The sequence below is a fragment of the Bufo gargarizans genome, chromosome 3, assembly GCF_014858855.1.
Source record: "Bufo gargarizans isolate SCDJY-AF-19 chromosome 3, ASM1485885v1, whole genome shotgun sequence".
Classification (NCBI taxonomy): Eukaryota; Metazoa; Chordata; class Amphibia; order Anura; family Bufonidae; genus Bufo; species Bufo gargarizans.
In genome coordinates, this window is record NC_058082.1 from 589,322,956 (window position 1) to 589,340,307 (window position 17,352).

Sequence of the window (17,352 nt, forward strand, 5' to 3'; positions counted from 1 at the left end):
CGGAAAACATGGTCTGTGTGATGCTGGGGGTGGCAGCCCGACCGTGTCTATTGTGCTGTACTGCTGGAGTCCAGTGGGGGGGGGGGGGGGGGGGGGGGGGTCCTACTCGGTGACTGACGTGAGCATACAGATAGCTGTCAGTCACTTATTAGGACCGCCCGTGTAACTTCTTAGCTCAGAATGAGCAGAGATTTAAATTAATAAAATACAAGTTATACTAAATATTTCCCCGTAAAAACTATATATCAATCTGCTCAGCAACTCCTGCTCTATAACACGCTGCCTGCAGATTGCATTGCACTTTTGTGATGGCATGTCCCCTTTAAAAGGGTTTTCCATAACCAAATCTTCAGGCTTGGTCATCAATATCAGATCAGTTGGGGTCCAACACCCAGCACCCCATGCCAATCAGCTGTTTCGGCCAGCTGTCGGTAGCAGTAACTATACAGTGGATGGAGCCCAAAGCGGCCAGAGTATTGCATAATAAATTCTGGAACCGACTTTTAAACCCACAGAATGTCAACTTAGGGCACGTTTACACAGCGCAGATCTGTAGTGGATGAAATCTGCAACACATTTGTCTGGCAGTCGATTGCGGATTTATAAGTCCGATCCACATGAAGAAATCTGCAGCACGTAGACGGATGAAAAATTCGAAAGAATAGGTGAACCACTGCAAGAAATTTGCAAAAATACGGATTACAAAGCAGAAATTCCGTGCCGTGTGTGGCCTTCACCTAAGGCTGCTTCCACACGCTGCTGATTTTGTTGAAGAAACTTCCACAACTAAGAATTCTTTCCATTCACCTGGATGGGGCTTGCAAAAATCCACCCCACTCAAATGAAGAGAACTGCAGAATTTTCTGCAACATAATCCGAAGCGTGTGAATGCAGCCCAAAAAGGTATTTCCACAAATGACATTTCACTTATTCACAGAAGCGGTGACAGTGGTCATATCCCTCGGGACATCACTTCTGACTTCTAATTAGTCTCCTGTTCTGCAGTGAAAAGACTGAATGGAGCGAGAGATGCCCCCGCCGCTCCACGACAGAACGGGGCTGTTTCTGTCCATGATTTTTACAGGACTGGAAAATTGTTTAAAAAAAAAAAAAAAAAAAAACTGTGGCAGATTTATCATCAGTTTTAAACTGATGAGTTTTAAAATAAGCTGCAAATTATGGAACACCACATTTGCGCTATCATTTTTTTTTTTTACTTTTCACACTTCTCGTCCACTCTTCAAAACTGGTCACGCACGTGAGCGCAAGTGCTAAGAAAGCGATTCCTTCAGGTCCACCGCCCTGGGCTATCAACACTGACCGCTTCCCAGCCCCTCATCTCGCCCCCAGTGGTCACGGAATGGAAGTATTTTACATTTAGAGGCAGAAAAGCCCAACCTGACTCAGTCCTGCGCACAGCTGAAAATGTCACAATGTGCTAGCCGAAGCAAATCCTCTGCGAGCCAAATGCAGCAGCGCCGCCAATCTAACCACAGCTCTCGATATTGACGACCTATCAGCAGGTGGGTCAGACTCGCTGCACGTCACCTGTTTCAGGAAGCTGCAGCGCTCACCTGAACTCCAGCGAGTGCTGCGGCCTAACAGCTTTCCAAGCACAGCATCGGACATTCTATAGTGGCTGTGCTTGGTATTACAGCTCAGTCTCATTCACTCAAATGGGACTGAGCTGCACAAAGGCCATGTAACAGGCGTCACTGCCCTAGGAAGAGTCAAGGTGCTCAAGGAGCGCCACAACATCTTCTAACAGCTGATCAGAAGGGGTGGCGGGAGTCAGTCCCCAAAGATCAGATACTGATGACTAGATGATCAATATTGAATTCCCGGATAGCCCCTTTAAAGTAAGGGAACCTGCTAGATGCACAATAGGAAGTACCGTGATGTCATGCCCCTGAAGATGCCGTAGGTGGTACCTGTCATACAATTCACCACATTCGTTTACATCGACCTTGCTAGGTCAGCACCCTAAATAAGGAATGGGAGCGCAGTTCAGTGGGCGAGACCTTTCCTATAGAGTTTCTCATAGATGACCTCATTTAATATGGTCTGTACTAGTACTACCTTTTACTCTGCAGAAGACCACAATATGCATCTTTACATTCAATGCCCTGGAGCGTAATTACACATGGATGCAGATGAAATTTTGTGGCATATCCTTATTACCCAAAGGCTTTAATCTTAACAGCGGATACCTGATGCGCTTGAGCATTTTACAGGAAGCATATCGACACTGATATTTGACTCAGGATAGGTCATCAGTATCTGATAGGTGGGGACAGACACCCGGGACCCCTGCTGATCAGCCGTTTGTGTGGGCAATGGGGCTCGCCACTTTTCCTAGGCCAAGTGACGACATGTTCACCAGTCACGTGGCCTTGGTGCAGCTCAGCTCAATGGAAGTGAATTGGCCTGTGATACCAATCATAGCCACTATACAATGTATGGTGCTGTACTTGGTGAGCTAAGAGAAGGCCGTGGCCCTAATAGAAGAGAGGGTGCCTTCTCAAATAGCGGATAGTCGGGGATCCTGGATGTCAGATCCCACTGATCAGATACTGATGAACTATTCTGAGGATAAGGTCATCAGTTATAGGGTCCATTCACACGTTCGTAGAATGGGTCCTGATCTGTTCCGCAACGCTGCGGAATGAATCCGGACCCATTCATTGTCTATGGGGCGGGAAGAATTGCGGACAGCACACAGTGTGCTTTCCGCATTTCCGGACCACGGCCCCGATCTTCCGGTCCGCGGCTACCGGAAAAAAAGAAAATGTTCTATTCTTGTCCGCAATTACGGACAAAAAAAGAACATGTTCTATTCTTGTCCGCAATTACGGACAAGAATAGGCAGTTCTATGGGGGTGCCGGCCGGGTGTATTGCGGATCCGCAATACACTACGGACGTGTGAATGGACCCATAAAGTCTTAGAAAAACCCTTTCAAGCTCAGGGCATGGACACAAACCCTCCCAATATTGAGCAGCCCATCACCGAGGCTTCCTTGCGTGTTACGCACTGCAAAGTTAGGTTACCTGAGCTAGACGATGTGCTTGAGGTGGTTCCCGACGACTGGGACTGCTCCATCGCTGGACTTGTAGATACACTATTACTTGTGTTTGTACCTTCGTCAGCAGTCTTCTTAAAGAAACTATGTTGCAGAGCATAGTATGGTTGAATCCGTGTCTTAGGATCATAATCTAGCATCCTTAAAATGAGGTCTTTAAACTTCAAGTAGTCCGCTACAGTGTGACCTGATTCCCCTGCTCGCCGACCTCCCGGTCCTCCAGTTTCCACTCCAAGAATATTATGAAGTTTCCGGGTTCCTGGTGGTTTGTATTCCTACGGAGGGAAAGCAATGGGAATGATTTAACTCCTTCCAACCACAAGCTGAGAAATTTCTGCAGTTACGAGCTCTTATCACTGGAAGCACCAGATTTAGACAGCCACTTTAGTGACACAGGCAAATTACCTTTTTCCCGTCTTTGGTCTTCTTTAAGTTCCAAGTGCCATCTGGCAGCTTCTCAAAGAACTTTCTGGCTTTTGGTGCTTGGTCGAGGATGTGAGCAGGCGGTATTCCTAAAACTTCTACAATTTTATTCATCTGGTCCACCTGTTGGGAGAAGAACAATGTCAATGCAAATTGGTTGAGGCCTGATTCACACAGCCATACCTGTTCTGCAGATCAGGAAAACGGATACCGGCCATATGCATCTCGCATTTTCCTCTTTTGTGGGTCTTGCACTATGTCACAAATGACTATTCTTGTCTGCAAAACTGACAATAATAGGACATGTCTTTTTTTTTGCTGGGCCATGGAATGGACTTACCAATGCAGTCAGCACACGGTGTGCTGTCTGCATGTTTTGTGGCCCCTTTGAAAAGAATGCGTCCACATCCGTCCCACAAAAAAAAAAATATTAAAAAAAAATACGGATCTGATGGAGAACGAAAATACAGACATGTGCATGAGGCCTGAAAATAGAACTTAAAACTTGAAAATAGAAAGAAAGGAAGTACTTCTATTATTCTGCTGAAGCCACTTCTGGTTTTGGCTCTTTTTTTTTTTTATCTCCAAAAAACACTCTAAAGGTATCCTGTCAGCCTAGGGACAAGCATCTAGATCTGTAAATTGTCCATGTCCCGTGATCCTTGTAAACGTAAACGTTCCAATACTGTTTGTGTGTGCTTTGCAGTTCTCAAGATCTCTGCTCACGGTCAGTGAAAGGAGGAAGGAATCAAATGCTGAAAAATCCATCATGACCACATAGCTGCAAATTCCATTACAAGAGAGCTCTGACCTGTGAGCAGCACATTACCTGGAGGGTTTTCAGCATCTGAATATTTCCATTCACCAACAGCAAGCAGAGACCTTTGAACATCGTGAGGAAAGAAGACAATGAAAAAAACTTTTTTACTTTAAAGTGGAAAATCCCTTCGACCCATTGGGAACAAGGCCACTCCGGTGGTCAATCTTTATTTTTCACTTCGGGCGTTGATCTAGGGACGATGAGTTGTACTTTATGTAGGTGCAATTTAGCTACATATTTCATTATGGAAAAAGTTAATTTTACATTTTTAGGCTTTAACTATACTGTACTGACATATGGTTCACTATGGTCAGAGAGCTCTGGGGCCTTCACTGGAAATGAGGCTGTATTCCCATCCACGTTGTGATGCGACACAGGGATTCCCAGTCCCCTTCAGTCTCTCCCTTTAAATGCAGTGACTGCAGAGATCAGAGGTCCGTCCTGTGTATTACAGCCATTGCCCAGTTACTGATGACATGGGCACAACTGCCTATGGCTACATCAGTACTCACAGGGTTAAAGTGAGTCAATTCAAGTTTTTGGCTGGGTGCTCCTCTCACACTTGCAGAGTGCCGATTCACTAGCAAAGTGAACTGTGAAGGGATACAGCTGCCTTTGTAATAGACCGCAGATCTGTAAAATGATAATTAAACATATAATTCCTCTTACTTCGTTGGCTCCGCTGAAGAGGGGCTCTCCAGTATGCATTTCAACTAAAATGCAACCGAGGGACCACATGTCAATCGCAAGGTCATAAGGCATTCCCAGTAAAACCTCTGGAGACCGGTAAAAACGAGACTGAATATATTGGTATATCTGCGGGCAGAAAAAAAGAGAAATCCAATGTCAGTGGAAGCTTTGGGTGATATTTGGCTAGATTAGGACATCAGACATATTAACTAGGCACTTACCCTCTGCCCTAGCTGGCACGAGCTTCCAAAATCAACTATCTTAATGGCGCTTCGCTTGGGATTACAGAGCAGGATATTTTCAGGCTTTAGGTCACAGTGAATGATACTAAGTTCGGGAGTAGCCAGGAATAGTAGTGCAGTGCACATCTGCTGTGCAAACTTTCTTGTCAGGTTCAAAGAAACACCCCGGAAGTTGGTATTACGTAATAAGTCGTAGAGGTTGTAGGAAAGCATTTCAAACACGAGGCAGAGGTGGTTTCGGAACATAAAATGTCTCTTTAAATGCACTGAAGGAAAAAAATAAAAGGCAGAAAGCAAAAATTAGAAACTGTAGTAAAGGGCAGTATAAGACTCCTACACATTTCTACTAGGCATTGTGTTCTGTACAGCGGACTTAAAGGGATGGTCAGTCCCATAGAGATGAATGGAGCAGAAGCAGCAGGGATGGGTAACTGACGCTCCAATCATACAGCGAGATACAGGACCACCACTCTCTAGATTAGTGGGGGTCCCAGCAGTCAGACCACCACCAATCTAACAGGTGCCCCCTAGCCAGAGAACAGGGGCTTGTGTGTTGTAATCAGAACACACCATTAAAGGGGATATCAAGGACAAACAAGAAGGGTCTGTGTTTTCCAGCTGTCCACGCTGCAATACTGGACAGTAACCAAGGAAGTTTTGGCCTCATTTCTGGAAAAGCAACCTTTTTTCTCTAATTCTTGACAGCTTCTTTTGCAACCAAATATTTTTCATTGTTACAATGCACCTAAAAAGAAAATGTAATAACTCTGCAATAACATTTTTTGGGGGTCTACAGTTCTATGCCGACCTATGTGTCTTCATGGTAACAGACAAGTCAACCCTGTATAACCTTATTCTGCAGTCAGACTTTCTTCCACTGGTTTCCCAACATTTATTCAGCAGGTTACCAAGAGGTAGGGGACTGCGGGAAGACCACACGGGGCAGGTTTGTTGTCTGTTACCATGGAGATACATAGGTTCGTATAGGAGCTGTACAAACCTAACAAATTATGTATTGCACAGTTATCCCATTTTTCAATTTAGATGCAACGGCTCAATAAATCTTCGTCTCAGCTCGCAGCCACTTCCAAATATTTGCTTTGATCTTCTAACCTGCAGCTGTCAAATAAAAGCAGAATTGTTAATCCCCAGGAGCTGCGTCCTGTACACAGTGGCCTATGGGGCGAGATGATCCGAGAAGATAAAGGCGTCTTACCTATGTAGTATTTCATCTCCGTGTCATGTTTGTTCATCAGCTCGAGAAGTCGCACTTCAATCTGGGCTTGATTTAGGAAAGCCTTCTTGTTCTTTATAATTTTAATAGCCACCCACTCCTGCTCCACGCGGTCGTATGCCTTCACAACCTGGAATGGATGAGAACACCTTTATTATGTGGCGATGCACCGGTGTGCTGTTCTAAGTAGACATCTAGTCCTTTTAGTAGAAGCAAAAATAGAAAGCAAAGACTACCTTCTGGGGACCCCTCTCCCCTTTCTGAAGCCCAGGGAGACCAGCAGAGAAGAGCACAGATAGACCGTGAGTACTAACTGAGGATGCCCCGGAGTTAAAGGGGTATTCTCGCCCTAATTTGCAGTCCCCAATGCACGGGCAACATCCATGCAGCGGCCGGGACGGATTGAGACCCATTCAACTTGAATGGGTCCGTGATCTATCTGCACCGTAAAAAAATACGCAGAGCTTCCGAGCCGCACCGCATCTCCCGGATTGCGAACTCATTCAAGTGAATGGGTCCACATCCGTTAAGCGGGCCGTGTGCATGAGGCCTAAAGGCTAGGAACACTTTCATAGGCAATGTTTATTGCATTTTACTCATGTTGGGATAAAATAATTTTTGCCATTGATCTTTTAAAAATTTTCAGCTGTTTTTGTGATACAGGTTTGGTTTGATAACAATCTAGCTATAATGAGTGTTTATGAGGTCAGGAGATCTATGATAACTGCTTTACACCAGCAGTCATCTGACCGAACTCCATAAACAGATTGTGACAGTCTGCAAATAGACAAAAACTGCTGAAAATTTTTAATACAGAATAATTGCAAAAATTCCCCAAAAGTGTCAATAGCCTTTAAACATTTATGGCATAGCCGTAAGATGCTATAAACATTAGACAGACGTGGGGCCCACACCCGGCCTCATAAGGCAGTCACTGCATCCCACCAAGGAATGAATTGGCGTGTGCAGAGCTCTCTCCTTTACTTCTAATGGAGTCCACGTGGCCATGTCTACATTTATTTCCCCACCTGGAAACATTGGTTGGGGTACCACCAATCTGGAGTATGCTGTGATCCCACAGGTGGGATTCTTAATGTCTAAGGTGGGAATACCCCTTTAATGACAACATCACTGGTAATCTCGAGTCAGTTAAGGGTATCTATGAGTGAAGCGAGCTTCAGATGCTTCATCCGAAGTCGCTTAATTCAAAACTTTGGAATACTACTGTACGGAGATTAGTCTCTAAAAGTATTAAAATGTATGGGCTCCGATGAGCCGAAGTTATTAGTGAAGTCGCGCCTGACTTTGACGTTGAATAACTTTGGAAATTGATTTTTAAATTGGAAAACCACTTTAAAACCGAACTCAGCTTCAGTTCCGACTTGTACTTCAGAACCAAAGCCATGTGTAGCATTCGAAGCTCGGTTTGCTCATCACTGGGTGCACAGGTTCAGGTTCAAAATATTTTATTGTACTTTGGGAATCCTACACTTAAAAAAAAAAAAAAGGTCTCTGCTTGCTATAATTTAACGGAAAATTTAATTCTTTGTCCTGATGGTGGAAAATCTGTCCCAGTCAAATAGGACAGACGAACCGGTGCGCGGCTTTTTACAGTCTAGTGTCTTGAAATTAGCAAGGTCCTTTGTGTTTTCTTAATGACCAGAACAGATTTTCTGTCTCCGTAAGTAAAGAAGAAAAGTTCCTACTGAATTACAGCAAGCGGTGACTCACCGCCGACTCACTGCTTCTACTTCCGGCGGCTGCTTCATGAATTATCATCACAGGGATCGCAGGTCAGTGAATGTAACGGAGCATTAGATAGTATAGAAAGGGGGAATATAAATGTAAATTTAACTTCTAGGACTCCTGTCCCCAGCCTTCTGTCTCCAGGGAAGCACGGCTCAGAAGCACAGCGTCTTTTCTAATGGACGGATGGCCGTTAGCAACGCTCTTTTGAAGAGTGCTGCTAAGGGCCATTTCAGCCCCAGTTTTCTAGCGAAAATAAACATTTTGGCTAAATAAAGTCTATTGCAAAATTGTTACCCATCACTTGCCCTACACTTTGGCAAAAAAATAAAATAAAAAATATGACAGTTATTCTTTAATTCCACTGTATAGCGAAGAGTAGAACCGATAGAACATATTGCGGTGTCAGCATCTGAAACTGGTATTTTTTACCTGGCCAAAGGAACCTTTTCCAATCAAAGAATCGATTTCATAGCGATCCATCCACTTCTCGCCATTTTTCACAATGTAGTCGTAGTTGTCGTCGTCGTAGCCATCGTTGTACACCTTTCTTTCCTTCTTGTGACTGGAGTCATCACCTTGTCCTTGTTGATGCCGCCGCTTCTTTTTTGCATAGTAGACCTGGAGAAAAGGAAGAGAATGAAAAGTGGAAAAAAAGCTTAAGTAAGAGAGAAACTAGAACCAAAGAAACACGTAAAAAATATGGTTATAATTTGGGGGCTCCAGTGCACATCGCCGGCACTCTCATAGAAAATGCCTTTTCTTGTCCACAATTGCGGACAAAAAATAGGACATGTTCTATTTTTTTTTTTTGCTGAACGGAAGTGCGGATCTGCAAATGTGGATACGGACAGCACATTCCGGCCCCACTGAAAATTAATGTGTCCGCACCTGTTCCGCAAAATTGCGGAATGGATGTGGACCCATTTTGCGGACGTGTGAATGGACCCTAAGGGACATATACTTCTCTCCAATTAGTGCAAAAAAGTCACATACTGTATCATGTGCACTGGAAGTGTATAATTATTCCACCACAGAGCTGTACATCATGTAAAACTTTGGGAGCTCTGCTTTTTAAACTTACGAGTCTCTTTAACAACCATATAGCAGAATTTCTAGATGTTCTAAGACCTTGCACGTCATTATCTCCAGAGAAAATTTACAGCAACGTCCGACCAAACGTTCTATATTTTCCCAAAACAATGAATGAAGCAAAAAAATAAAACAACAACTTTGCAACAGATGACAATAAACATCCATTATCAGGTTGTTTCTACGGCTCCTATGCAGACTATGGCATGGCAGTCCTGCAGTGCCGTACTTTCTTCCATGTGTCCCCTACTTAGTGATAACACACTTGGTAGGTTAGATAGAAGTAGAGGACGGATACAAACTGCAGACTACACAATAAGTTATCTGTTACCATGGAGAGGCATAGTTCTGCGCAGGAGCTGTAAAAAGAACAGTAGGACATTTTTAGTTAAGATCCACTGCAAAGTTGTTTCATTTTTCATTTCATATGATTTGAGAAAATAGTAATTTGTAAAGTTGCACACAGACGGCGTTTTCTGCTCTCTTACCTCATTAATGTGTTTGTAAGTTTTGATCAAGTCAACTGACAGTTTCCTCAACGGGGCTGAAGTTGGATCACGAAAGTTTTGGGGCATCCGCCGCTGCAGGATACAAAATGAAAGATGAGATTTTACTTTGGTTAAAGGACTACAGACATACCCAGCCAAACGCATGAGGCAGGTAAGGCTTTGTGCACAGAATCTATGACTAAGTCCCCTTTCAAACGAGCGAGTGTCTCGCTGCAGACTTTCTGCGCAGCTCCCGTCCTGACATCCCAGCACTGCCGAGGTCGCATAGCATTATATTGATTTATGATGCTATGTAACCCTTACAGTTCTGGAATGTATTGCATAACACGGATATAATGCCATCAGCGTTCTCCAATACATCCCAGAACTGTAAGGGTTACATAGCATCATAAATCAATATAATGCTATGTGACCTAGGCAGTGCTGGGACTCTCAGACCCATTGACAGATTAAAGTGTAACTAACCTTTTACACAACTTTATTTGAAACTATTCTAAATTAGGGCTGGGTGATTAATTTCAATAAATTTGCCCTTTTAGTGGCTGGTGATGGTTTTTAAAATATCGTCACTTTTTTTTTTTTTCACTGGTTGCCTACTAAACACCAGTGACATAAGACGTGTATGGAGAATATAGCTGTCATTGCTCTCCTCCTCTGTAGGTGGCACCAGACTTTAGAGAGCATATCCTGCAGGAGAAAAAGAAGGTCCTAACTCCAGGAACTGCTGTTGGTAAGTATGGGAGAGTGGCGACAGAAAGGGGCTCTGTCGCTAGATTCCAGCGACCTGCGTCATGTATGACGGTCTGTATGAGAAGTTCCTGGCTCTGGATGAGCCCTTCCCCCTATTCTCCCAGCAGGGGAACATCAGTAAGGAGGACTGTCTGGACGTCAGTGACTATCAGTTTTCCTCCTGCCGCCTCACCGATCCACTGAACAACTTCTACTCCAACAGGTTGGTGGCTGCACCCTAATAGCTTCAGTGTACAGTACGTGTGGAGAAATACATTATAGCCCAGACCCATTTTAAATTCACTATAACTCGTTCTTGTAATGGACTAATTTAACTGCTTTGCTGCCAGAACCAGACCCCATACAGTTCTGCAATGAGCTCAGGACTGGTAGGTGCACACATCGCTGCTCCGGCCTATACCTGCTCTGCTCAGCTAAAGCCTGGCATAGCACATCCCGCTGCTCCGGCCTATACCTGCTCTGCTCAGCTAAAGCCTGGCATAGCACATCCACCTGCTCCGGCCTATACCTGCTCTGCTCAGCTAAAGCCTGGCATAGCACATCCCCCTGCTCCGGCCTATACCTGCTCTGCTCAGCTAAAGCCTGGCATAGAACATCTCCCTGCTCCGGCCTATACCTGCTCTGCTCAGCTAAAGCCTGGCATAACACATCCACCTGCTCCGGCCTATACCTGCTCTGCTTAGCTAAAGCCTGGCATAGCACATCCCCCTGCTCCGGCCTATACCTGCTCTGCTCAGCTAAAGCCTGGCATAACACATCCACCTGCTCCGGCCTATACCTGCTCTGCTCAAGCCTGGCATAGCACATCCCCCTGCTCCGGCCTATACCTGCTCTGCTCAGCTAAAGCCTGGCATAGCACATCCCCCTGCTCCGACCTGTATCCGTTGGGCTCAGCTAAAGCCTGGCATAGCACATCATTGCTCCTGCCTTCTGCACTAAAAACTCTGCACAGCACATTGCTGCAAGAGACCCTGCATTATTATTGTTCTATACCAGGCTTTAGCTGAGAAGTGCGGGTGCAGGTTTGACAAGGAGAAGTGCTATGCCAGGCTTTAGCTGAGCAGAGCAGGTATAGGCCGGAGCAGCGATGTGTGCACCTACCCGTCCTTTGAATACGGAAGCCCTCATAGCTGTACAACTGTGGAATCTGTATAGCCGTACACAGCATGTCAGTGGCATATGGATTCCAAGCAGTGATAAGCGCTAAACATCGGGCCTGTTCTGCCAGTAAATAGGGCATTTAGAATAATTTTAAATAATGATATATAAAAAGGTTAGTTACGGTACTTCCACATTTGCCCGCAGGCTTTACTGTACCCTGTGCTTTTTAACACTACAGGTCATGGATACAAATAGGGAAAACATGAATATTAAAATGCATATATAAAGAAATCTTCAAGCGGACGATGTACAAAAATAAAAAGTGCAAGCGTTCTGTTCCCCATGCGCCACCAGTGTTAAAGGGGTTTACAAGATTGTAAAAACATAGCTGCTTTCTTCAATTAACTGTGCCACCACAGTTGCCAGGTTGTGCGCGCTGCTGCAGCTCAGCACCATTCTCTTTAATATCAGATTCAACCCACGGACAGATGCGGCGATGATTTTGGAGGAAAGCAGCAATGTTTTTCTAACCCTGGAAAACCCCTTGCTTGTAAAACCAGCAGATGACCCTCAGGAGTCATTAGGTGCTTTCATCTAGGCACAGTGGCTGAAGCACTGACCCCTAATCCTGGGACGCACATCACAAGCAACCGACATTTGGCAGAGACCACAGTCCATGTCCCATAATAACTTGCACCATGTGAATTGACAGATTGATCCTATTTCACAGCTTTCCACCAAGGATTGATCCACCAAGCAACGGAAGGTCTCAGGTGCTGCACGAGGACGTTTTATTCCAACATAATGAGACATTCATTGCACACCGGATCAAACTGCTGATACCCCAAAGCCTGACCAGATCCGAAATATGACGAGGGTGAAGCATGTACAAGATGCAAGAGGTCCCCACCTGGTTAGTCGGCAGCTGACTCTGGTCGTTGTAAGATAAGGCAGATACTTGTTGGTCATTTAGGTTCTGCTGACGCCGGTCACTGTACTGCTGATGAGAGTGTGGCATTTGTCCAGCCATCTGTAGACCCGCAGCATGGAATGAAAATGAGGGTGCAAGCCGGACAGATGACGGTTTGCATGCTGAAGTCTCTCCTCCTGGAAAGAATGAAAGGGAAATCAAGTTAAGCATTCATTTCTAGGAAAACGCCTAACATCAATACTTCACTTTTACACAAATTGATGGAACTGAGGGAATGTATTTTTAGTTCAGAATAAGATAAAAAAAAAAAAAAAATCTGAAGCCTTGTGATCCTAGAATAAAACCACCATAGCAATTTAGGTGTAAACTTGAATCAGCAGAGTGCACAACCAATCCAGTTTTTTTGTGTTTTTTCTTTTTTTTTAATACAGAGCGCTGATCTGACTGCAGTTTACCAAACAGACACTAGATGGTGCTGCAGGACACAGTACTGCGCATCGGCAGCAAGCTAAATAATCGCAGTAAGGCAGAGCGGGGCCGAGGCAAGGACTCACAGATCTCCGGATTACATGGACCCGGCAGGTAAGTGGCCATACAATGAACGCTACAGCTTCATGTATACCTGCTGTAATTACATACCATAAAACCAAGTCAGCGCACACATCATGCTGGAATCTGCGCATACTGTCAGAGGATGCAATCAAACAGTATCCATCGCGCCAGTGCAGTAAACCTGGGGTACCCACCGTCATAAACCCCCCTAGCTTTGGGTACTAATAACTCCTCTTGTATCAGAACACAGGGGGCATCGCACAACTTGTGTAAATCTGTGTATATCAGGGGTCACGGATATTCCAAAAATCTAAAAAAAAAAAAACTGACAACAAGCAACTTTCACTCCTTTAAATGCTGTGTGAAAATGAAAGCAGAGTCCTGCTCGCCCACTATCCTGCAGCTTTCCAGCAGACTGTGCGTTTCGATAACCTGTTTGCTGTCAGTGAACAGAAACATACAGAAAACCTATACACAGACTCCCCTTTCTCACGAACAGGATAAGGCTAGGTTCACAGTGTTTTTGTTTCAATGCTGAAAATATTTCTGTTCAGACCGCCCATGGTACTGAGCCGCCTCAACCAATGATTAGCAGTTTGAGCCATTTCCTGGTGCGGCCAGGAAGTAGAGAGGGGCAAGGAGCGAAACAAGGGATCGGTAAGGTTTACCCCTACTCCATTCCAGCCCCTAAAAGATCACTTTAAAGGGTTACTCCCACAAGTGACGCTATCCCAGACCTCTGGGACCCCCACGGACTCTGAAAATGAAGAGGACACTGGGATGGATGGGACTGTGCCACCATTCCTTACATGGTAGGTGGCCGAGGCATCGGGTAATAATGGTGGTTGGGATAAAGCACTGCCATCGCCTCATTGCTTGGACTAGTGGGGGTGCCAGAGCTCAGACCACCATTGATCTCAAAGAGACCGCAAATCCTAGCGAGAACGACACCACTTTACAAGACCGGGATATGAACCCTTTAAGACATATTTACATAAAAGTTAACATCGCCTTTAAGACTATCAAAATATCACAAAACCAGCCTGACTCCATGAGGGAGGGGACTATTACGTGGAGCATGACCATGGGAGGAAGAAGCAGATTCTGTGCGGCACCTCGGTGTCTGGAAAGTGTCAGAGGTCCAAAGTCACAGACTCTTCTCACATTCATCTAGGTCAGGGATCGGCAACCTTCGGCACTGCAGCTGCTTTGAAACTACAACCACCATCATGCACACTTCCTTGGCTCTTCATGTAAGTGAATGGAGCATGCTGGGAGTTGTAGCTTCAGAACAGCTGGAGGATGCCGATCCCTGATTGACATCATTGTTGCCAAGCTTCCCCATTAAAGAGTCATGTCTGACAGGGCGGTGGTCCCCGGACCCCACACCCAGGATGGCTGAATGGGCAGGCGGCTTTCTTTGCTGCTGATCTTAAAGGTTTCAATGGCGAGAGCCGCAGAAATTGCCAAAATCTTTCCAGCCAGTCTTCCCCAGAAGAGCCGTTGGGACCCCCATCAATCCTATGACCCTGTGGACATGTCGGAACAGTTATGGCTGCTCGCTGTTATCAGTCAATTTGTGTCCCTCAAAAGGAGGGCTGACATGAGGTCCAGAAAGAATTCCTGCTCCAGACAATTGCTGCTGACACCTTGCTCTTCCCTTTAAAAGTTTACTTCCCCTTTAAGTGCACTGAAGGTCAAAACAGTATATAATATTGCAAACCTTCAGAAAAGCAGAAACCTGAACTTCTCCTCTGAGCCGGGGCACTTCTCCGTTAGAGAGCCATGACCTCGCATGCACTGTGAGTACAGCGCAGCCGCCCCCGGACTGAACATAGGGCCCCACCCACCACTGGTGACAGTACAAACAACCACAAGCAGCTGACGGGACTCTGCACATTTTCCAGCAGATTTCAGTAGTAGTGATGTCATCGGTAGAAAAGGTCAGAGCCGATTCCTGTCTACATTCACCTGGAATAATACAGTCATGTGACCTGTGAATGCCCTGCAAACAACACGGGACATCGCAGAGGGGGGGACACGACCGACAGCAGAGAGAGAACGCAGGGGGACAGCGTGTTCTACACCGGATCACTGCACACAGCACCCGGGGCAAGACTGCAGCAAGTCGCCAAACCTCATCTCTGCACACCATGATGGCAGTAAGGCCCCTGCAGACGAGCGCGTCCGGATGCGTTCAGTGAAAACTGTGCAATTTTGCAAACATTCAGTTTTTGTCACGTGGGTGCAATGCAATTTACTGCGTTTTGCACACGTGCAATAAAAACAAAACTGAATGTTTACAAACATCTCTTAGCAACCATCCGTGAAAATCACATCGCATCCACACTTGCTTGTGGAAGCGATGCGATTCACACAGACACATTCACTTCTATGGGGCCAACGCTGTGTGGAGGGGAAAAAAAACCAAAAACAAAAAACAAAAAAAAAAAACCTGCAGAATATAGAACATGCTGCGATTTTCACGCAGCACACATGTACAAAGCCCCACTGAAATGAATGGGTCCGGTTTCCGTGCGGGCGCAATGTGTTCACATCACACATTGCACCCACGCGGAATACTTGCTTGTGTGAAGGGGGGCCTAAGGCTAGAAGAATTCAGCTCAGAAGCCTAGAAATTAGTGAGTGCAGCTCTGGAGTATAATACAGGATGTAACTCAGGATCAGTACAGGATAAGTAATGTAATGTATGTACACAGTGACTGCACCAGCAGAATAGCGAGTGCAGCTCTGGAGTATAATACAGGATGTAACTCAGGATCAGTATAGGATAAGTAATGTAATGTATGTACACAGTGACTCCACCAGCAGAATAGTGAGTGCAGCTCTGGAGTATAATACAGGATGTAACTCAGGATCAGTACAGGATAAGTAATGTAATGTATGTACACAGTGACTCCACCAGCAGAATAGTGAGTGCAGCTCTGGAGTATAATACAGGATGTAACTCAGGATCAGTACAGGATAAGTAATGTATGTACACAGTGACTCCACCAGCAGAATAGTGAGTGCAGCTCTGGAGTATAATACAGGATGTAACTTAGGATCAGCACAGGATAGGTAATGTATGTACACAGTGACTGCACCAGCAGAATAGTGAGTGCAGCTCTGAAGTACAATACAGAGTGTAATTCCACAGGATTACTACTAGTTAGGTAACATATGCAGTAAGTTATTTAGTTCTGATCCAAACATTTACCTAGATGAAGCAGTGAAGCCCACCCAGGTCATTCCATGTGGCCAGTAGGAACCCTTCACCATACAGCGACACTTTATGGATTTCACAAACAAGGAAATAATCTTTTTTATGGCATAAAAAACAGATTGAATGCGCTTCCATTTCCTGTGCAGATTTTATTGAAGCACTTATTCCTGTACAAACACAATGGGCGCTGTCTGCACTTGATGCTGGTGTCAGATGCACCATGTGTCCTTGGACCCGGCGTGTCCAGTGCGGGCAGCGGCCTCTGGAGGACGTCACCGAGCCACAGACAAAAGACTGCGAACAATAACCCCCATACCTCAATGCGGATGTGGAAGGGGTGAGGTGGGGGTCCCCCCATCGACACTGGGAAATAATGCCACAGTGACACACTATGGGGTATTTGTCCAGTGGGTTGTACTTGATACACAGCCACCAAATCCAACATGGCAGAAGATGCCAACAAGCCTGGGACCGATTGGGGTGGGGGAATGCTCACCATCTAATTTCCATAGCCCATTTCCACACATTAGGACCATCTTCATAGGAGGCCAATTAGCCCATCACCATGACTGTGGAGAACCTGGAGGAAACCCATCGCCCTTGGTTGGACGCCAGTGCGAACTGCTGAGCCACCACGCGGTCAACCCCCAGACCCGAAAATGCGGTGGATCTACCCTGATGATTAATCAACATGTTAACGAGTCCAGGAGCCCAGAGATTAGTGGGGCGCAGCTCTGGGTTATACCTGTAGAACTTGCTCTTAAACTGCAGAGATCAGAGAAAACTCCAATCTCCTCCGACCTCCATACAGGGAAAAAGGGGGTCACTGGGGGATCCCCCGATAAAGAGGAGCCGCAGGGGTCCTAGAGGCATCCAGACGCATAGTTAAAAAATAAAAAAGGAAAAGCTCAATTATATGCACTTTAAAACATGGTCTAAAGGTGGCCACATACAG

The 17,352-nt window shown here is 45.5% G+C and overlaps 1 protein-coding gene across 2 annotated transcripts in view; it reads right to left on the bottom strand.

Moving 5' to 3' along the window:
• DYRK1A (dual specificity tyrosine phosphorylation regulated kinase 1A) overlaps positions 1-17,352 on the bottom strand; it is a 68,404-nt gene that overhangs the window by 10,139 nt on the left and 40,913 nt on the right. For both annotated transcript variants that reach the window (XM_044287653.1, XM_044287652.1), the window contains exons 3-10: positions 12,599-12,795; positions 9,817-9,909; positions 8,669-8,857; positions 6,473-6,620; positions 5,236-5,522; positions 4,994-5,140; positions 3,487-3,627; positions 3,050-3,356 (exon numbers count right to left, since the gene is read on the bottom strand). In XM_044287653.1, the coding sequence (XP_044143588.1) occupies positions 3,050-3,356; positions 3,487-3,627; positions 4,994-5,140; positions 5,236-5,522; positions 6,473-6,620; positions 8,669-8,857; positions 9,817-9,909; positions 12,599-12,795 (1,509 nt within the window). The remainder of the gene's footprint in view (positions 1-3,049; positions 3,357-3,486; positions 3,628-4,993; positions 5,141-5,235; positions 5,523-6,472; positions 6,621-8,668; positions 8,858-9,816; positions 9,910-12,598; positions 12,796-17,352) is intronic.